General features: G+C 42.4%; 1 protein-coding gene across 1 annotated transcript in view; it reads left to right on the plus strand.

Moving 5' to 3' along the window:
* Window positions 1-22662, plus strand: part of LOC140117547 (cilia- and flagella-associated protein 337-like) — a 110328-nt gene that overhangs the window by 50321 nt on the left and 37345 nt on the right. Inside the window, exons 17-22 of the mRNA XM_072134374.1 lie at window positions 4516-4622; window positions 7475-7554; window positions 9952-10006; window positions 11640-11685; window positions 12440-12499; window positions 14252-14414. Of these exons, the coding sequence (XP_071990475.1) occupies window positions 4516-4622; window positions 7475-7554; window positions 9952-10006; window positions 11640-11685; window positions 12440-12499; window positions 14252-14414 (511 nt within the window). The remainder of the gene's footprint in view (window positions 1-4515; window positions 4623-7474; window positions 7555-9951; window positions 10007-11639; window positions 11686-12439; window positions 12500-14251; window positions 14415-22662) is intronic.

Consider the following 22662-nt stretch of genomic DNA (forward strand, 5'->3'; position numbering starts at 1 on the left):
CACGAACTGGCGCTGTACGCCTTGGAGGTTCTTGCCTGCCCTGCCGCTAGCGTCTTGTCCGAGCGGGTTTTCAGTGCAGCTGGTGGCATCATCACCGATAAGCGTACACGCCTGTCGACTGACAGCGCTGACAGGCTGACGCTTATTAAAATGAATAAAGGCTGGATTTCTCAGAATTTCCAATCTCCACCAGGTGAAGGAAGCTCAACCTGAATAATTGATCCACTCCTCCTCCTCCTCATTTTCCTCCTTCTCCTCCTCTTTGTACAGTAAAGCAGAGGAAAATGGCTATTTTTTGACAGGGCCCACTGGCTCTTGCTATAGTACTTCATGCATTTAATTTTTCTGGAGGGCCACCTACCCGGTCCTCTGTTTGAAACAATTTTTGTGAGTGCCACATACAGGCACTCAATCTATTCCATTTTACTGCAGGGCCACCTACCTGCTCCTCTGGTTTGAAACATTTTTGGGACTGCCACATACAGGCACTCAATCTATTCCATTTTACTGGAGGGCCACCTACCTGCTCCTCTGGTTTGAAAAATTTTTGGGACTGCCACATACAGGCACTCAATCTATTCCATTTTACTGCAGGGCCACCTACCTGCTCCTCTGGTTTGAAACATTTTTGGGACTGCCACATACAGGCACTCAATCTATTCCATTTTACTGGAGGGCCACCTACCTGCTCCTCTGGTTTGAAAAATGTTTGGGACTGCCACATACAGGCACTATCCAAATTAAATTGTCTCCATAGCAGCCTCCACACGTTGTCTCCATTGCTACCTCCAAAAGTCGTCCATATAGCTGCCTCCATACATCGTCCCTTTATCAAACGAGGTGTGTCAGGCAGAAATTTGGGTTGTTTTCATGGATTCCACATCAAAGTTGTTAACTTTGTCGCCACCCTGCTGTGTTATCCACAAAATATACTGGCAAACTTTTACCATTTAGGGATATTATTTCAGCGCTTCTTGCGCATCTGTTTACATTCCCCTCACCCGGCATATCCTAAACTTATAAGAACGCTACTACACTTGATCTTATACAAAAGGTTCTTAGAAGTGCTGTTTGGGGAGTAGCCTAGAGACAGGGGCTTGAATTGGCGAAAGCTCGCCTGGCAGCGGAGCGCCAGCTCCATGCGCATCATGCGCTTCTTGCGCATCTGTTTACATTCCCCTCACCCGGCATATCCTAAACTTATAAGAACGCTACTACACTTGATCTTATACAAAAGGTTCTTAGAAGTGCTGTTTGGGGAGTAGCCTAGAGACAGGGGCTTGAATTGGCGAAAGCTCGCCTGGCAGCGGAGCGCCAGCTTCATGCGCTTCTTGCGCATCTGTTTACATTCCCCTCACCCGGCATATCCTAAACTTATAAGAACGCTACTACACTTGATCTTATACAAAAGGTTCTTAGAAGTGCTGTTTGGGGAGTAGCCTAGAGACAGGGGCTTGAATTGGCGAAAGCTCGCCTGGCAGCGGAGCGCCAGCTCCATGCGCATCATGCGCTTCTTGCGCATCTGTTTACATTCCCCTCACCCGGCATATCCTAAACTTATAAGAACGCTACTACACTTGATCTTATACAAAAGGTTCTTAGAAGTGCTGTTTGGGGAGTAGCCTAGAGACAGGGGCTTGAATTGGCGAAAGCTCGCCTGGCAGCGGAGCGCCAGCTCCATGCGCATCATGCGCTTCTTGCGCATCTGTTTACATTCCCCTCACCCGCCATATCCCAAACTTATAAGAACGCTACTACACTTAACTTGGTGCAGGCTGGGACCGAGTCTGACCCTGGGGCTGGTCATATACTGCCGACGCAGAGAATTGCGGGGCCTACCTCGGTCCAGGTCTCAAAGGCCTACTATACCTCCTCCCACCCCTCCTCCACCTCCTCCTCCTCCGAATTACCATCCGTGGGCATGGCGCCATCAGTCGGTAGCTCTAGGCACAGCAGCAGTGCCGTCGCTAAGCGACAGCAGGCGGTGCTGAAACTGCTGAGCCTAGGCGATAAAAGGCACACCGCCCAAGAGCTATTACAGGGCATTCCACATCAAAGTTGTTAACTTTGTCGCCACCCTGCTGTGTAATCCACAAAATATACTTGCAAACTTTTACCATTTAGGGATATTATTTCAGCGCTTCTTGCGCATCTGTTTACATTCCCCTCACCCGCCATATCCTAAACTTATAAGAACGCTACTACACTTGATCTTATACAAAAGGTTCTTAGAAGTGCTGTTTGGGGAGTAGCCTAGAGACAGGGGCTTGGATTGGCAAAAGCTCGCCTGGCTGCAGAGCGCCAGCTCCATCCCAAGATCCAACTAACATAGTTGCAGCACCTTTAATCTACTACTAGTTCACTGCCTCCATAATAATAATAATAATAATCTTTATTTATATAGCGTCATCATATTCTGTAGCGCTTTACAAATCATAGGAAACAAATACAAATGTAATGTAACAGAGCACAACATTTGTATGGAACAACAGGAGTGAGGTCCCTGCTCGCCAGAGCTTACGGTTTATGAAGATGATGGGGTAACACGAGGTAAAAGAATATTTAATGGTCAAGCCATTCTTCTTAGGGAATAGAAAAAAATATAATAAATGGAATTGCTGTCGCTTGAACCACTCAGCCGTCATCTTATATACCAGGTCCAGGGTGAATGGGACTGCAGAGAAGTCTGGTGCCTGTTGGTTGCTGGATAACAGATGGGAGGACGACACAGGACGGGTTAGTAGAAGAGTTAAAACTTCATGCAGTTAATGAGTGTTATAGGCTTGCCTAAAGAAATGGGTTTTAAGAGCACGTTTGAAACTTTGGAGGTTAGGTATTAGTCTGATAGTCCAGGGCAGAGCATTCCATAGAATTGGTGCAGCTCTAGAGAAGTCTTGGAGACGCGAGTGGGAGGTCCGCACTAGGGTAGAGGTTAATCTAAGATCACTGGCGGATCTAAGAGCACGGGTTGGGCGATAGACTGAGATAAGAGAGGAGAGGTAGGGGGGTGCAGCATTATACAGAGCTTTATGGATGAGGGTTATTATTATTTTAAACTGTATTCGAAAGGAGACTGGCAGCCAGTGCAGCGACTGGCATGAACTGTAAGCATACATGGTCCCCTTATCAAATGAGCTGTGTCAGGCAGAATTTTGGGTTGTTTTCATGGCTTCCATGTTAACTTTGTCGCCACCCTGCTGTGTAATCCACAAAATATACTGGCAAACTTTTATCATGTACCGATATTATTTGAGCGCTTCTTGCTCACCTCCTTTGGTTCCTCTCTGACACCCATTGGTTTGAAGCCTGAGTCCAATTAGGGTATGTCGCCATGCCACTCTCTAGCCTGCTGCCGCTGCCTCTGCCTCTGCATGCCGTCCCCTATAGTGTCAGGGTCAATTATTGGATGTTTTACATGCTATCTAGCTTCATTCTGTCACTCTGTCATGGCCATGCTGTTGCCCATAATTTCGGCATAATGGTGCGATTAAGCAGCCTCAGAGGCATCCATGCATGCTGCCCCTGCTGTTTCCTGTCCATTTCCGTGGTGTTTCCATCCTTTTCTGAGGTTCCCAGGTGTTTGGCCAAGCTTCCCTGTGCAGAGCCTTGGTCCCCTTGAAAAATGCTCGAGTCTCCCATTGACTTCAATGGGGTTCGTTATTCGAGACGAGCACTCGAGCATCGGGAAAAGTTCGTCTCGAATAACGAGTACCCGAGCATTTTAGTGTTCGCTCATCTCTAGAAAACAGTATCAGTATTGTGGATTTCTATAAATCCCATCCATGTGCTTTATAAAAACCTGCAATTTGGAAATTAGTGCCTCAGGATCTGAAATGGATTTCTGAATCAGATGTGGACTATACATTTTTCTGCTTCTACACTTTGTACCAAGTAGTTTGTATGGGCAGCTATACAAATCAGCTCTCACTCACTATATTGAATTCAAATGGTGAAATCCCACCCACTGGGGAAACAAGAGGAAGTCATGGAGCTCAAGCCACACCCCCTCCTTTCCCATCTCATGGCAGACAGCTCAGAGTGATACAGCTCAATGTTGCTGCCTTCCCTTAGTCAGACCTCTTCTTCAACCATGCCCCTCCCCCTGTTATCTCACAGCAAACAGCTCAGTACTATATAGGTCAGTCCGGAAGCTTCTCTCTCTCTGTGTAACACTCACTGCTCAGGCTTTCCTCTTCTATTGAACTAGTAACTATGCAGTCTAAATGGAGGAGTTAGGTGGATGCAGGTAGAGAGCTGGTAGACAGGGCAAAGATCATGTGACCAGTGATAGGGAATACCCCACAGCCAGCAGATTGATAGAGAAGAGGCTATAATGATTTATGAATGCATGCCAATGAAAGATTAGTTTAAAAACCAGTTCTGTGTTTATTTTACTAAAGAAACCGGGCACCATATGTGGTCATTGATTTTTGGTGCCATTGTTTTTATACCCGTTTATCTCCTTATGGCCTCAGTGACAGGTTTCCTTCAGTATTTCACTTTTTTTCCTTCCAGGTGGTAAGAGTTTGGGATTTTGAAACTGGAAAACAATTATTTGAATTTAATGATGCACATGAAAGTTCCGGGATCACATCTATAACATTTGATCCTAGGGGTAGACGGTAAGTATTTTATTTTCAAACATGTCTTTAAAGTGAACCTTTCTATTATATTGTGATACACGTCTTCCAAACGTTATAACCTGCTGGCACCATGTAGAAGATAAATGAAATGTGTTTGCTAGAATACTTTTGTTATCTCTGCCCAATATGCAATATCTGAAAAATGTCTGTTTTCTAATGTGGTAGTAGGTGTACTCGGGCACTCCCTCAGCACCTGGAGCAATGCTATTCCCACCTGTACCACTTCCCTCTCAGAAGTCTACTCTCCAGCTCATCAGGCAGAGGAGGCAATGGTCCAGGCAGGAATAGCCATGCTTTGGGTGCTAAGGACACCAACTGCCTCATTAGAATACAGATTAAAATAGGTTTAACGGACAATAATAATAAAGGCATGTTAGGAATCACTGTGCATTTATCTACTGATAGTTGTAATGTATATACTGTACACTGCTCAAAAAAAGGGAACACTTAACACAATATGACTCAAAAAAGTAAATCAAACTTCTGTGAAATCAAACTGTCCACTTAGGAAGCAGCACTGATTGACAATCAATTTCACAGGCAATTAGCAAGATGCTCAATAAAGGAGTGGTTCTGTAGATGGGGACCACAGACCACTTCTCAGTACCAATTCTTTCTGACTGATGTTTTGGTCAATTTTGAATGTTGGTGGTGCTTTCACATTCGTGGTAGCATAAGACGGACTCTACAACCCACACAAGTGCCTCAGGTAGTGCAGCTCATCCAGGAAGGCACATCAATGCGAGCTGTGGCAGGAAGGTTTGCTGTGTCTGTCAGTGTAGTGTCAAGAGGCGTGAAGGGGGCTGTAGGAGGGCAACAACCCAGCTGAAGGACCACTCCCTCCGCCTTTGTGCAAGGAGGAACAAGAGGAACGCTGGCAGTGCCCGGCATGTATCTGCACAAACTGTTAGAGACCAACTCCATGAGGATGGTATGAGGGCCCGACATTCACAGTTTGGGGTTGTTCTCACAGCCCAACACTGTGCAGGACACTTGGCATTTACCAGGGAATACCAGGATTGGCTAATGTGCCACTGGTGCCCAGATGAAAGCAGGTTCACATTAAGAACAAGTGACAGACATGGCAGAGTCTGGAGACGCATTGGAGAGTAATTTCCTGTCTGCAACATCCTTCAGCATGACTGGTTTGTCAGTGGGTCAGTAATGGTGTGCGGTGGACTTCTTTGGAGGGCCACACATCCCTCCATGTGCTCACCAGAGTTAGCCTGGCTGCCATTAGGTACCAAGATGCGATGCTGAGACTATATGAGATCATATGATGGTGCAGTTGGCGCTGGGTTCCTCCTAATACAGGACAATGCTAGAACCCATGTGGCTGGAGAGTGTATCATCAGTTCCTGCAAGATGAAGGCAGTGAAGCTATGGACTGGCCTGCTCGTTCCCCAGACCTGATTCTGAATGAGCACGTCTGGGATTTCATGTCTCGTTTAATCCAGCAACGTCACGTTGTACCACAGACTGTCCAGGAGTTGGCAGATCTAGGATTTGTTATTTGAGTGTTCCCTTTATTTATTATTTATTTGAGCAGCGAGGACGACTTAAAGGTACATTCACACATATGTTTGATTTGTTGCAACAATGTATCTGAATAGGACTTATAGGTACCGTATATTCTCGTGTATAAGCCTCGTGTATACACCTTGCCTCGGCTTATACACGAGTCAATGATAAAAAAAAAAGAATACTCACCCTCCGGTGTCCCCGATGTTTGTGGCGGCTCCCGATCCCTGTTGCGGCTCCCGGCAGCTCCCCGTGTCTCCTCTTCTGTCTTCTCTAGCTGGCACAGTCGCATCCATGCGATCTGCCGGCCGTCGCACACTGTGATGCAGCGCTGTCGCTGCTGATGACGTCATCCACGGCGACAGCGTCGCATCACAGTGTGCGATGGCCGGTGCGATCTCCGGGCCAGAGAAGAGTGAAGAGTGAAGAAGCCGCCGGGAGCCGCGATGGGGATCGGAAGCTGCCGGGAGCCGCGACAAGGATCAGGGACAACAGAGGGTGAGTATTAAGTTTATTTTTTTTATCTGTATGCAACATAGGCTGTATACTGATGGGGGCAGGCTGTATACTGATGGGGGCAGGCTGTATACTGCAAGGGGGTAGGCTGTATACTGATGGCGGCAGGCTATATACTGCGGGGGAGCAGACTGTATACTACTGAGGGCAGGCTGTATACTACTGAGGGCAGGCTGTATACTACTGGGGGCAGACTGTATACTACATGGGGGCAGGCTGTATACTACATGGGGGCAGGCTGTATACTACTGGGGGCAGGCTGTATACTACTGGGGGCAGGCTGTATGCTACATGGGGGCAGGCTGTATGCTACATGGGGGCAGGCTGTATGCTACATGGGGGCAGGCTGTGTACTACATGGGGCTGCTGTATGCTACGTGGGGATGGCTGTATACTACATGGGGGCTGGTTCGCTGTATACTACATGGGGGCTGGCTGGCTGTATACTACACCCTTCGGCTTATACTCAAGTCAATATGTTTTGCCAGTTTTCTGTGGTAAAATTAGGGGTCTCGGCTCATACTCAGGTTGGCTTATACTCGGGTATATACGGTAATCTGCCCAGAAATCCTATTCAGATAAATGGATCCGATTTTTAAATTTCTGCAATTAATTTGCTGCATGTGAATATACCCAAATTCTGCTGACAATACGCCATATATCCATATAAACCACAGCTTTATCCATGTGATAGGCATGATTCCTCATAAATATAGAAAAACTTTCACTGATACAAAGCCAAATTTGTTCAGGGTTTATTGAAGCAGAGTCTAACTTGCCTTTCGATTCCCTAGACTGATCACTGGAGGAAGAGATGGCTGTGTGAAAGTCTGGAATTACAATAATGGGCAGTGTCTGCACACACTGAAGAGAAGTAAGTGGCAGTTTCACAGTAACCTTGATGATATCGTCTTCCCTTATGTTAATAGAGCCATGTTCTCTGTTATCTAATTAGTATTAGGATGAGCCCAGAAGATCCCCCTCGCCCCATGCTTCAGTTACCAGGCCACTTCTGTATAATCCACGGATACACAAGAGAGATAGAAACCACAGAGTAAGAAAAGTCTTACATTCCCCGGTGAATTTCATTCCGAACAAGTAATGAATTCAGATGGGAGAGAAGTGAAAAGAGAAGAAATTGCTCTAAAAGACATATAATGATGCAACAAACATGACTGTCAGATATGTAAAAGACAAGTACAATTTATTTGGAGTAAATGGTATAGAGAGCATGCACCACATGAAGCAATAAAATGCATTACCGTCGCTATTTTTTTTATTTTATCTTTTTTTAAAAACTTAAATGGGTCGTCTAGGAATGCAAATATTTTTACAGACAAAGGGGGTGAAGAGGTCCGACAGAGGTACCTCGGATCCCATCAGACCCCCCATTCTCGTGATCTACGGGGTTCTCATCACTGAGACTCCCACCAATCAACAAGTTAGGCCCTATCCTGTTAATAGGGTCTAACTTGTTTCCTGGGAAAACCCATGAAACATAAATTTTTCGTGAAAAACTACTATATCTTGTTTTGTTAACTTTTTAAAAATGTTTCTATTTCCCCTTGCCTGCCCTAAGGGTTGGGATGAAAGACAAATGTAGCTAGTCACCATTTGTCCGAAGTAAAACAGATAAGATTTGGATACTCTTCAGTACCTGATAAATTACCAAACCTCCAAACCAGTGGATACATATTCTCTTCTCTACAATCAATCACTGCTCAACTTTCATTTTTCAAAATATAATGTGAAATGGAAGCTGTATTGTAATAGATTGCTATGACAACAAAGATAGAATTTTCTTAAAGTCAGTTTTACAAATCCCTCATCACTTTGAAAACTTTTAATGCTACAAGAATAATAATACAGGCAGTCCTCGGGTTACATACAAGATTTGGTTCTGTAGGTTTGTTCTTAAGTTGAAGTCGTCACTATATATTTTATCATTGTAACTTCAGCCACAATTTCTTTGGTCTCTGTGGCAATTGGATTTTAAAACTTCTCTGTTGTTTTAAAACCAGGATTAACATTAAAGCTTAATTGCCGACACCATTGACAACTCTTACAGCTAATCATTGTAGCCTAAGGCTAAAGTACAGTAAATTACCAACATCCAGAGGTCTGTTTGTAACTAGGGGTTGTCTGTAAGTCAGGAGTTCTGAAGTCGGGGACTACCTGTAACAATAATTATATGTCACATGGCCAAAACGCTGTATAGATCTATATATAAAAGCTAAGAGAAATGGACCTAATACTTGTGTCCTGCACAATTCCGGTGCGGCCATATACAGGCAGTCCCCGGGTTACATACAACATAGGGTCTGTAGGTTTGTTCTTAAGTTGAGTTTGTATGTAAGTTGGAACTGTATATTTTATCATTGTAATCCCAGCCAGAACTTTTTTGGTCTCTGTGACAATTGGATTTCAAAAATGTTGGGTTGTCATAAGAATCGATATTAACACTAAAGCTTCATTACAGACACCTGTGATAACTGTTACAGATGATTATTGTAGTCTAGGACTAAAGTACAATAAATTACCAATATCCAGAGGTCCGTTTGTAACTAGGGGTCGTATGTAAGTCGAGTGTTCTTAAGTAGGGGACCGCCTGTATTATGTAATGCTGTATTCTACACTAGACATGCAAAGGTTTCAAGCTACTGTAACTAACTCTTAAACATAAATTTATTTCAGAAATGAATAGAACAGGTGAAAATGTTAAACTTTGTAATATACTTTATTATAGTAAAACATTTTCTCTGTTCATCTTTTCTCCTCTTTCTTTCTCCTGTAGTGAGCAGTGTATCTTATATCCTGTACACTACATAGAGATAATAAAAAGAAGGAGGTGATTAGAGCTAAAGAGTTACATGGACCATCCCATCCCAAATCTATTTTCTATGTTATATGTGACTGCAATAAGAAATACAAAGAGACATTTCAACCTTGGTGAATCTTGTTTCAAATTAGAGAAAGCCGTGTGTTGTCTTTTTGATAGACAATGTGCTGCTTTCTCTTCTTCAAAGACAGACTTTCTCAGGCTGAAATGTATATAATGTATAATGTAACATAGCATGCCTATGGGGTGGGCAGACCCCTGACGGGGGAAGATGAAAGCTTGTAGAGGCGTAGGTGAGCTAATCCCTCCGAGATGAGAAAGAATAGCAGGTAAATCCCATCTGTCTAAGCAACATGAACTTAGCGCTTCTTCTTCCCCCTGCAATATACATAAATAGTGATGTCAATTATTCTTTCCGTTCTCCGTTCACAGCAAACAAAGCTGATGAAATCTGTGACTGCACATATGTGGAAATTAACAGGAACAAGTAAGCCATTTTATAAAAACATTTCAACACGTTATTTGGCATTTTCTAGAAGCTTTTGTTTCCTTTTTTTTACCTTTATAAAAAAAAATTCGGGGAGATTATGACAATTAATGTTTATGCTGAACTTCCATATTTCATGGATTTCCCACAAAAGAAAATTCTCAAATCTCAATCCCCTAGTAATGTTAACACAATATAGATCATTTTAACCCTTCACTTTACAATGTTACTGAGTTTTATTGCTGTTTTAGCTCATATCACTCTCTAGGCTGCTCAGTGCAAAATCCCAGGGTCTGAGCGGTGACTCTCTAACCATACACCTTATGATCCATCTAGTTTTGTGGGGTGACAATGTGGCTAGATTATCAGGGTACATGTTTATATACACTTTCATCTGACTTCTGACATTGTACTAACACACTTACACATAGAAAGAGAGTTGAGACACATCAGAGATACATGAGATCCATTAGATGTCTATTATACTTTTAGCTCTGCTACATCTCACAGACTTGTGCCTGCCTCCCCCTTCCCCTAGATCACTTATCTCCTTGTAGTTTGCAGCTTTTCTCTCCTCACAATGTGTTTGCTGGCAGGAAGTGATCAGTGTGACCTCCGTGCTAGGGGGTAAGGGCTACAGGGACACAGCAGAGAGAGACAGAAATCTCAGCTCCAGTTTGTCACACACAAATCCAAGATGGCGGCCCGACCCTAAAGTCAGAAGTTACAAGGTTGTGTCTAGGGGCAACTGAAATTGTGTACACCAGGACTGATACAGACAGGTTGGACATGTTATTTCGTTATCCTGAGCACATATAATAAACTTGTCTTCATGGGCATACCTCTTTAACTAATGAACAGGGGTTTAACTACATGTTGAGGATGCAGCTTCCTTGCCTTACAAGGTAGCTAAAAGAGGCGCAGTTTTCCTTATCCCAACCTGGAAAACATAGCATATTTTCCCAGAATCCCCCTAGAGGGGCATTAATGGCTATAACTCTCCACACACCTAGCTGCGGCCTTAATTGTTAGTCTCAGTTAGGAGAACTCTTACTTCCCGACCCTAGTCTCAAGCCTGTCAATCAGCCAAACCAGTTCCCTACACTGTACTGAGGAGACCCAATCAGGTTGAAACAGAGCTGTCTACAGTTGGGAGTCTGTTCCTTCTGGAATAGATTTACTGGTTTGGTTTTAATCCCGCATCATGTCATAAGGCCTCTTATAGGTCATGCTTGATGTCAAGGGAGCTGCCTTACAAGGTAGCTAAAAGAGGCGGGGTTTTCCTTATCCCATCTTGGAAAACTTTACATATTTTCCCAGTGTACATGTGTATTGAGAGCAGGAACAGATGTATGAGGATTGCATGGGTGAAGATTCTTCTCTGTATAAAATTGAAGTGGTTTAAGTGGCCATGGGTCCCCCAGAAGCCTTGGACCCCAGGCTACCACCCAAACCACCCATATTATAATCCAATATTGACGCTGTATAAATAAAGATTATTGTTATTATTGTTCTTTATGCTACACCCACCTATCCGCATTTTCTCCTTCGTCAAGGGAACTTGAAAGTCTATTATTTCCAAAATTATAGTGTTCTTTTACCACAATAACATGCAGTATTTTTGTTATTTCAGATATATTGTTGCCGTTGGATGGGACAGAAGAATAAATATGTATATTGTGAGTCTATTTATATTAGAAGAGATGAACTACACATTTTTGTGGGAGTGTTGGGAGAATGATATTTATTGATATATAACAATATAATTTACATAATGTACAGCATCCTATGGATTGGTCTTTAATATCAAAATTGGTGGAGGTTCAACACCCACAGTCACTGACAGTTCAGTTCTCAATTGATGAACAGAGTCTGAAATAGGAAGCAGACAGTTCAGTTCAATGTGTAGTAGTCACAGCAAGTTACTGCCGATCTGCTCCTATTCATTTGAATGCAAACTAACCTGCAATGACTCGTTTCAGCCACTGATACACACAAAGTGAAGGGTACACCTCCCAAACATGTAATAAAAAGGCATCAAAAAGTCTAAAGTACCCCAAAATAATTTTAATTAAAACATTATCTTATCCTGCAGTAAACGAGTTCTAACAATACTATTTTGATTGGAGCAAAAAAGTTATATCTATCAGAATATGGCGACACATGAACAATTTTTTTTTAATTTCAGAAATGAATAGAGCCAGTGATAATAGTAATTTTTGGGGTATACTTTATTAAGTAAAGCAGCTTCTCTGTGTCTTATTTCTGCTTTTTCTCCTATAGTGAGCAGCCATCTGAGCTCTGTCCACTTCAGAGAGATAAAAGAGTTAACTATTAGACCCTTTATCACAGTTTGTTTTTAGGAACAACAATTGTAAAACATGTACATTATATATATATAATTATATTTATATCCAATCAACTACCTGCCAGGATTCCGATGATGATCTTCACCACTTCCAAGAGCCACAGCCGGCCTGGCAGGATGATTTGGTAAGTGATATATTCTGAATTTTTTTTTAGAATTATTGAAACAGAATTAATGTGTGTTCATGGGATGTGGAATATAAGCAATCCATCAGTGATTTGCATTAAAGATTTTGGGGGTTATTTATCATACACCAAGAATCTTGTGTCGGTGTATGATAGGCCCTCCACCCCTCCGGCGCAGCTGGATACATCAAGAGGCTTAGGTCTCTTGATGTATCTGGTGGGTGGGGTACATTTTATTTCAATGCCAGGTCCTACCTAGCGCAAACATAGGCACAGCCAGTGTCTCTTTGTGTAGCGAGTGCACCGGGGAGGAAATAGGAACGTCCAGTGCCTTACCACTCCTCCGACGGCCTTGTCCCCCTTCTACTCCAGCGTTCTGACAAATAAGACCTGATAAATAAGTCCCTATGAATCCACTCGATATAAATTTGTTTTGAAAGGTATAATTTCTCCTGTTTCCATGCATTGCGTTCTTCTGTAAAAACGAATCTGCATATGAAATACACAGTTTTTGCTGTGGACTTTGCCATGGATTCACAGAAATTGTGTGCATTTAGATATAGCATACCAGTAACTAGTACCTATGCAGTGATACCTTCAATTTTTGATTTAATGATAATTTTATGCCAATCTAATACCAATGTCTACAAAATAGTTCCAACCATATAATGCTGTGATAGTAGGTGTAGCCCCTCCAATCCATCCTAAACTCTGCTGCCCATCTAACCCATCTGTCTCCTCTCTTCTCCTCTGCATCTCCTCTCTGCCAGTCTCTCCACTGGTTCAATAACAAATTCAATATAAAATACTTACCATGACTTACAAGCCGTCCACAACCTGTCCCCTCAATATATTTCTGAACTCATCATCCAATACTCGGTGTATTATTATTTGCCAGTAGAAAACATTCATCGGTTTCCTGAAATCACCTGAGACTCCAACGAAGAACATCGCTCATCATCCAATACTGTCCTACACGTAATCTCTGATTCCCACAGGGCCTTCTGCTTCACTCTCTTAACATCCGTTCTTCTCACAACCGTCTCACAACTTCTCCTGTGCATCCCATATAATCTGTAGCTCTCTACCACAACACAAACTGCCCCCCCCCCACATCTTCCAAACCTTCAGATGTAACCTGTAAACCCATCTGTTTAGGATTGCCTTCAATTCCCAAAATTGTAGTGCTCTGCTCCATCGCCTCGTGTCTCCTTTTACCCTCCCATGTAGATTACAAGCCCTCACAGGAAGGGCCTGTGGTCCAGTTCAATGTACTTCCATTTGTTCTCTTCTTAATGTAATGTAACCCCCTTATTGAATCTACAGCATTAATGATGCTCTATAAATAATAATATTAATACATTTCTGCCAGCCAAAATAGACCTCTATATACTGAATGTGCCAACCACCCCAGAGGTCCTACTGATATATTTGCCAGTAGTGAGTCCCAGTAAACTTCACACATCCCATGTCCTATAGATAGGTCATTACTAGTATAAGATCCTAGAAAACCCCTAAGAGAGGAGCTCTACAAAGTTTGCAAAGGCATTAAAGTATTTTATTGCATTCTAGTTCAGGATTTTCTGTGTAATATGGTAGAGCTTTCCGAGCCAGTTTCAATATAAGCAATAATAAAAGGGTCATATGAGTTGAGCTTCTATTGATTGTGATTTTGTTTTCACAAAGTACAATTCTAGTCTTAAAGATGATAGGAAATTGCATCAGAGCTCAATGTATCTTTTACTACTTCAGATCCGAGGTCACCGGGAAGACATTCTGTGTATAGCTCAAAATCCTCCTAATCTCCTCGCCAGCTCAAGTTATGATGGAGAAATTATTATCTGGAACATGATCTCGGGCCACATACAGTGCCGAATAAACTCATCCATCCATGTTAATTCTGCAGGAGTGAATTGTAAGTATAATGGAAGAGTTTTATATTTACAGGAAATCTACCATTTGATTTCATGCATTGTGAACCAAACATGCAGAAACATATCTTGTTTAATCCCTGAGTTGGGTGGTTCTGCTGAAAAACAATTATAACATTCAGGACCTTGGGAAAGCTGGATTGCATTCAGCCTGCTGTTCATAAACACATTACACAAAGCTTCCTGAACTGTCCAGACAAGACTAATCAATCTAAGCTGGATGACTCATACACAGCAGCTGGGGGATGGTGCAGCGATTGATTACTTCTGCCTGGCAGGGAAAACAGTGATGACACCAATTTCTGGAGCAGTGCATACTTAATGTAAGAGGAGAAGCGCCAGAGCAGAGCCTCATTATCATAATTTTATAATAGTTTTTTTTTAGCAATTCCACTCAGCTCATGGATTAAACAAAATATGTTTCTGCATCAGTGAAGCACTCTCGATGTATGTTTGCTTAGTAATTCGTTAAATCAAATTGTATATTTCTTTTAAAATGCATTAGACAGAGATCATAAATCGTCAGATATTAGGGTGTTTTTGTGGCCAGTGTGCTATCATTTTTTTGCAAATGGCATACTGATCCACTCATTCCTATGTTTTTTTTTTCACAAATGTGCAGACAGTAAGATAAAAATTACAGCATTCACTATTTTCTACTCACATGCGGATCACGGACCTCCATAGAAGTCAATGGATCCGGAAAAAAAAATGAACTGCACAAGGATGACATCCATATGCAATCCGTTTCTTCTCATATGTTTCTAGGCAACCAATTGAGCAGGGAAAAAAGTGGATTAGAAACCCATCCATTTTTTATGCAGATGTGAAAAAGAAAACGGAGGACACACAGATATGAATAAAACTGATACGGATACAATTTTTTTTTTGTCCCATTGACATCTATGTAAATGCATGTCATGCGTTATACATGAGTCTTTTTGACAGAAGAATTACGGTGGATGCAGTACTATTTTTTGCGTTTGAAAAATATGAATGCATAACAGATTTTATAATGCTTTACATTGTGATCAATTGGAGACGGATAGTTAGAAAAAGTGTTATCCATTATCAAATTAGTTTTGTTTAAAGAAATAGATGGATTTAGTATCTAATATCTAATATCTGTACATATAAATAGATAGACAGACAGATACCTTGTTTCCCTGAAAATAAGACTTACCAAATATACTTGAGTATAACCCTAGTTTTTCAGCACAATAAAAAGTGCTGAAAACCCCTAACTCGGCTTATACTCGAGTCAAGGAAAAAAGCAAAAAGTGAACTCTCCTTCTGACGCTCCCCGGCATCCATCGCAACTCTGACATCGGGTCCTGGTCCGTCACAGTCTTCGTGACGTCAGCCGCATCGCAACACACTATGATGTCAGCTTGCGGCTGACGTCATAGTGCCTGCGGCGGACCGGGAGGGGCTGGCAGACTATATACTCGAGGGGGCAGGCAGGCTATATACTTGAGTGGGCAGGCAGGCTATATACTTGAGTGGGCAGGCAGGCTATATACTTGAGGGGGCTGACAGGCTATATACTTGAGGGGGCTGGCAGGCTATATACTACAGGGGACTGGCAGGCTATATACTTCAGGGGACTGGCAGGCTATATACTGGGGGGGCTGTGACCAATGCATTTCCCACCCTCGGCTTATACTCGAGTCAATAGGTTTTTCCAGTTTTTTGTGTCAAAATTAGGGGTCTTGGCTTATACTCGGATCGGCTTATACTCGAGTATATACGGTATATTTTTCAAGCTGAAAATAAGACCTAGCGGCAGTCATTGCTACAGCTCCGCCGACACCATACATTAGTATAAGTAGATTTTTTAAAAACTGCATGAGGTTTTGACATGGGTGAAGAATTCATAGGATAAAATCCCTCACTGTTGCGCAGCAAATGCAATACGAGCAGCGACCTGAAAAAGTGCTTATAAGAAGTTTAAAGGGGTGTTCCCATTTCAGCAAATAAATGTTATTGATGAAAAGTTATACAATTATTTAATATACTTTCTGTATCAATTCTTCAGAGTTTTCTAGATCTCTGCTTGCTGTCCTGCTATAGATGCATTGTATCCCGTTTTTTAATGCATTTTTGAAGCATTCCAAAGGCTCAGCCTTGATCACATGTTGAAGTACACTGCATCTGCTAAAACGCAATGTAACCTCAGCGTGTGATCGAGGCGGAAGCCTTTGGAATGCGTAAAAAACGTATAAAAAAATGGGAGACAGTGAATGGTGTGAAAGCGCCCTGAGGGTGCATCCACACCTTCAGTTTTTCAGATGCAGTTTTTGATGCCGAAACCAGGAGTGAAGTAAAAATGGTGGAGGAGTAGCTTCTCTCAATGATAATCCTCACACACTATGATCCACACCTGCTTTTGGCTTCAAAAACTTTATCTGAAAAACTGAACGTGTGGCTGCACCCTCAGGGCGCTTTCACGCGATGCGTTGCATCCCATTTTTTTATGCGTTTTTGATGCATTCCAAAGGCTTTAGCCTTGATCACATGCTAAGGTGACATTGCGTTTTAGCAGATGCAGTGGAAACGCAATGTAACCTTAGCATGTGATCAAGGCTGAAGCCAGTGGAACGCGTCAAAAATGCATTAAAAAATGCAACACAATGGGGGTCATTTACTAAGGGCCCGATTCGCGGTTTCCCGACGTGTTACCCGAATATTTCCGATTTGCGGCGTTTTTTTCCTGAATTGCCCCGGGATTTTGGCGCATGCGATCGGATTGTGACGCATCGGCACCGCCATGTACACGACGGAAATCGGGGGGCGTGGCCGAACGAAAACCCGACGAATTTGGAAAAACCACCACATTTTTTTTTTTTTAAAAGTGTCGCTCGACATGCGCTTACCTTCACCCACGATAGGACGGTGAACTTCAGTGCATTCCGATGGTCTTCAGCGCAGCAGCGCCACCTGGTGGACGTCGGAGGAACTGCCTTAGTGAATCCCGGCCGGACCCGAATCCACCGCAGAGAAAGCGCCGCTGGATTGCGAATGGAACCGGTAAGTAAATCTGCCCCATTGCATCGTGTGAAAACGCCATCAGTGGACAAAAATCTGCCCATGTTCACACAGGTGCACGGCTCGTTGGTGTTACAGAGAGTAATTGGAGCTGTGTGATATAACGAGCCATGCACCTGTGTGACCATGGTCAGATTCCTGTCCACTGAAAGTAACCATAGAAGTTTTCTATAGAATGACAGCAAGCTGAGATTGGGTTAAGGGACCTGTAAAACCTTTACCGTTTTGCAGTCCATATTATTGATGGATAGGAGCAACCGATTTAAATACACTGAAAAACACTGGACAACCATATCAAGGCATAAGCAGATAACATGAGACAACTGAGACTTTTGACTAACCACTGAAAATCCTAAAACCGGCCGAGTGAATATTGACTTTTATATCAAAGGCGACTTAAAGGATCACTCCGCTTTGAACCAGAGATATGGATTTAGGTAAAGATAAAGGAGTGAGAAGATGGAAAAGATATTGATAGTTTCCCCTGCCTTGATCTTTTATTTTTAATCTCATAGCAAGGGCTGCTCCTTTGTGTAGAGGAGTGGAGACAAGAATTACTCTGTATATATTTATATTATTAATGACAGGGGGTGTTGGGCCAGCACACGAGGAATTGGGACCCTGTTAGTGATTTAGGACAAGGTGCATTAGTTAAACTGTGTAACATGTTGACATCATTTGGGGGTTGACATCATTTGTCTTGTTATATCCCTGGTCATGTGATGTCACACAGGCGCACGGCTCGTAATATCCCTTGTTGTGTGATGTCACACAGGTGCATGGCTCGTGATATCATAGAAAGTAATCAGAGCTGTGTGTTATAATGAGCTGTGCACCAGTGTGACATCAGAGGACCAGGGATATAACAAGCCGTATAACTGTGTGACATCACATGACCCAGGATAGAACGAGTCGTGCACCTGTGTGACATCACATGACCAGCAACATAACAAGCTGTACATCTGAGTGACATCACGGGAGCAGGGATATAATGAGCCGTGCATCTGTGTGACATCACATGACCAGGGATAGAACGATTTGTGCACCTGTGTGACATCAAGTGACCAGGGACATAACGAGCCGTGCACTTGTGTGACATCACATGACCACAGATATTACGAGAAGTGTATCTGTGTGACATCACATGACCAGGGATATTACGAACCGTGCATCTGTGTAACATCACATGATGAGGGATATAACGAGCTGTGCATCTGTGTGACATCATGTGACCAGGGACATAACAAGCCGTGCATCTGTGTGACATCACATGACCAGGGATATTATGAGCCATTCATCTGTGTGACATTACATGACCAGGGATATAACGAGCCGTGCATCTGTGTGACATCAAATGATCAGGGATATAACGAGCCGTGCATCTGTGTGATATCACATAACAATGGAGCGTTTTTTATCAACAAGAAGTAAATGCTAAAACTTCCCGATTGACAACAGAGATCTAGAATACTGTTAATAATTGATACAGAAAGTATATTAGAAAATTGTAAAACTTTTCATTATACAAAAAAAATTAAAATGATTTGCTTTATATTCTTTCACCACCCTTATTGTAATGTGTATGGGGTGGGGGGTAGTTATTAGGTAATTTACCAAAATTCATCTAATAAATGTTCTACCTTCAAGGACCTTATGATAGATTTCATGAACAAAGCGAAATGGACTACAGGCGGTCCCCTACTTAAGGACACCCGACTTACAGACAACCCATAGTTACAGACAGACCCCTCTGCCCACTGGGACCTCTGGTGAAGCTTTCTGAATGCTTTACTATAGTCCCAGACTGCAATGATCAGCTGTAAGGTGTCTCTAATGAAGCTTTATTAATAATTCTTGGTCCCATTACAGCAAAAATGTTGAAACTCCAATTGTCACTGGGACAAAAGAAAAAAAATTGTGTAGAACTTCAATTAGAAAATATACAGTTTCGACTTACATACAAATTCAACTTAAGAACAAACCTCCAGACCCTATCTTTTATGTAACCCGGGGACTGCCTGTATTCAGCCTGAATTTATTGTACGAAAATGTTCACCTTATAGTCTGACTAGGGTGAAATTTTCCTGTAAGATGTAATTCTAATCAGTTTAATTATCCAAGTATTCCAGCACTTGTACGGAAGTGGTTTTATGCTCGGAGTGTATTTGGTAATTGTGACGTTAGTACATAATAGATGATTTCACGTGGCACTTGTGCTGTTCCCATTAGCTGGCAGCTACAGAAGACAACTTAGCAGCCCACCACTTTGCTATAGTAACATATTGTAAAATGAAGAAACAGCTTTGTGCTCTACGAGTGGCCTGTCACCGGGAATATAATTAGCGTGACACGCCGCGGAGCTACTAGGTTTGCCCACCTTCAGATGACTCATTTGTCCTCTGTTATATTTATTTTGATTTCAATATTTTTTTTTTCTCTTGTCGGAAATGTACAGATATCATCCAAGTGATGGGAACGTCTGCTCTGTATCCCCCTCCTGTATGAGATGGGTGCTAGTCTGTACTACAGAATCCAACCAGCAAAAGAGATAGCTGCAGATTGGATGTCACATGTTCACCACAGAATACAATTGTTCTACAATTTTTTAAATATATGTTCCTAAAGTTTGGGTTTTTCCGATATAAGACCAATTTTATGCAGCGCTGCATAATCTGTGTGCGCTATTTAAATAAAGAATTATTATTATAAGGAGATAGGGTGATGAATTACCTCCACAGACATAGATTACAGGCCATTTAAAGTAAGAAAAACTAAATAAAAAATTTTGTGACCCCTTTATATGAGTGTAAAAAAACAATCCATGCTGAATTAAAGGGGTTGGCCACTCTAGTTAATTTTTTTTGTAATGTGTGTGGGGCAGGATATGAGATAATTTAATAATATACATCTACTAAATGTTTTACCAGGACCAGGATATGATAGTATTAATGAATGCAACCTTAAGGTGCTGGGAGGTAGAGTCATGTACAGTTAGAGATCACATGACCCTGGCATTATTATGGACAGGGAGGACAGCCAGGGGTTAACCAGATATGAGGAGGGTTGAGCCTCTTGCCTCAGACAGCATCACCTGCAGCATGATGGGGGGCAGTATCAGGTGTGCAGTTATCTGCCACAAAGCAGGGCCACTTAAAAATAGTCTCCTTCTTCATTCCTGATGTCAGCATTGGTGTCAGACAAAAAAATAAGCTGATATATTACTACTGAATGTGCAGAGGGGACGACATTCCTCATCTTGCATCAGGCAGAGAGTTTAGGTTCACCCCTGATGGCAAGTGATGAGGTAAAAGACATTCTGAACCAAGGGATTTACTTTACATTTCAAGAATAGCAATGCAGAACTTTTAATAGATGCATATTGGTAAATTATCTAATACCCTGCCTCCCACCCGTTACAAAAAACTTTTTAGCCTCTTAAAGGACATCTACCACCAGTATTGCAAACCAAACACACTGACATACTGGTGTGTGCCCCCTCTGGCAGCATCCGCTCTTTTTTTAGTTTCTTATTCCCTGTTTTTTTTTAAAGGATTTTAAAAGTATGCAAATGAGCATGAGGGGCTCCAGGCTCCATAGGTTTTAATGGAGCCTGAAGCCCCTCCGTTCTCATTTGCATGATTTCTGAAGCTTTTTATTTTAATAACACGAACATAGGAAACTTAAAGAAGAGCAGATCCTGTCAGAGGAGGCACACACCAGTATGTCAGTGTGCTTGGTTTACAGGCCTTGATCCTGGTGGTAGATGTCCTTTAAGGGATATCCTGCCACTCCATTCCCAGTGATGCCATGAATCCCAAGGTCCAGGATGATTTCTCCTTGACCAGAAAGGCATATTTTGACCTCTCTATGCTCCTGTTGTTCAGTTTAATCCCTATTCCGCTCATTATTAATCGTGGCAGCAATTCTCCTGATCAGCGAGTGCCTTCCTCAGGTTCAAGAAATTTCCTTTTTTCCCCCAATTATAATAGAAAAACCAGGAAAATTGGCAGGTTTGAGTTTTTCAATCATACTTGTAACATGTATATTGTATAGTGCACAGGTATTATGTACACCAATGATAAACTAGAGCGATTGAGTGATCTGAAGAACGCTCGACCCACCAACAACTATCATACCACCATATGTATAAATGACAGCTCCCTATATGACTAGGATGTCAAGGGTGGGCTGAAAGCTTTCTTGCAGACCTTTCACTTTGTTTCTATGGAAACCGCACGTAAAAGTAATAAAGCACTTTAAATGTAGGTCACTTTTTGGATCCATCTTGTTTATGTGAGACACTCAAAGACTGTTTTAAGCAATTTGCTTCTATTTCCGCTGTTAGGAAATGTTTAGGTCAAAGGTTTAAATGTAGTCTGTATCTTGTCTGAAACGGTTATTTTCTGTATCTATCCCAAGGGAACTGGCCGGGTCACTCAAATGAGTATTGTACTGGTGATTTATAGAGGACCTGTCACCCGAAATAATCACTCAAGGAGCTGTTTACTAAAGTGAGCAGCTCATAGCCCTACTCAGGTAATAGCAGTGTTAAATCGTTAGCTTTATCGGAACATATACCGATATACCGGATGACAGGTCCTCTTTAACTTGTACTTTACAATGGTCTAGTTCTAAAGATCAACAATATATCCTCTACCTCACGCTACCTCTGGCACATGGAGGGCTCTGTGACCACACACCATTACTGACCCATTGCCAAACCGGTAATGCTGAAGGATGTTGCAGGCAGCTGAACACTCTCCATGGCGTCTCCAGACTCTGTCACATCCTTCCCGCACCAGTGAACAGCACAAGGTCTTGTTCTCAATGTTGGGCTGTAAGAACAACACCAATGTGTGGATTTCGGGCCCTCATACCAACTTCATAGAGTCTGTTTCTGACAGTTTTAGAAGACACATCGAAACATGTGGGCTTCTGGAGGTTTGGGCTCTGGCACTGCTCCGCCTGTTCAACGCGCCAATGAATTTTCGCCATCCTACGCGCACTCCACTTTTATTTATGAAGTGGTTTGTCTCCAGCTATCTGCTCCGAGCTCGGGACACTGTGTTGACAAACACAGCTAAACTTCTTGCCACAGCTCACTTTGATATGCTATCCTAGATAAGTAGCACTACTTCAGCAGCTAATGTCTGTTGTAGACGCCGCCTCATGCTACCTCTTGGG

The sequence above is a fragment of the Engystomops pustulosus genome, chromosome 2 (genome assembly GCF_040894005.1).
Source record: "Engystomops pustulosus chromosome 2, aEngPut4.maternal, whole genome shotgun sequence".
Classification (NCBI taxonomy): domain Eukaryota; kingdom Metazoa; phylum Chordata; class Amphibia; order Anura; family Leptodactylidae; genus Engystomops; species Engystomops pustulosus.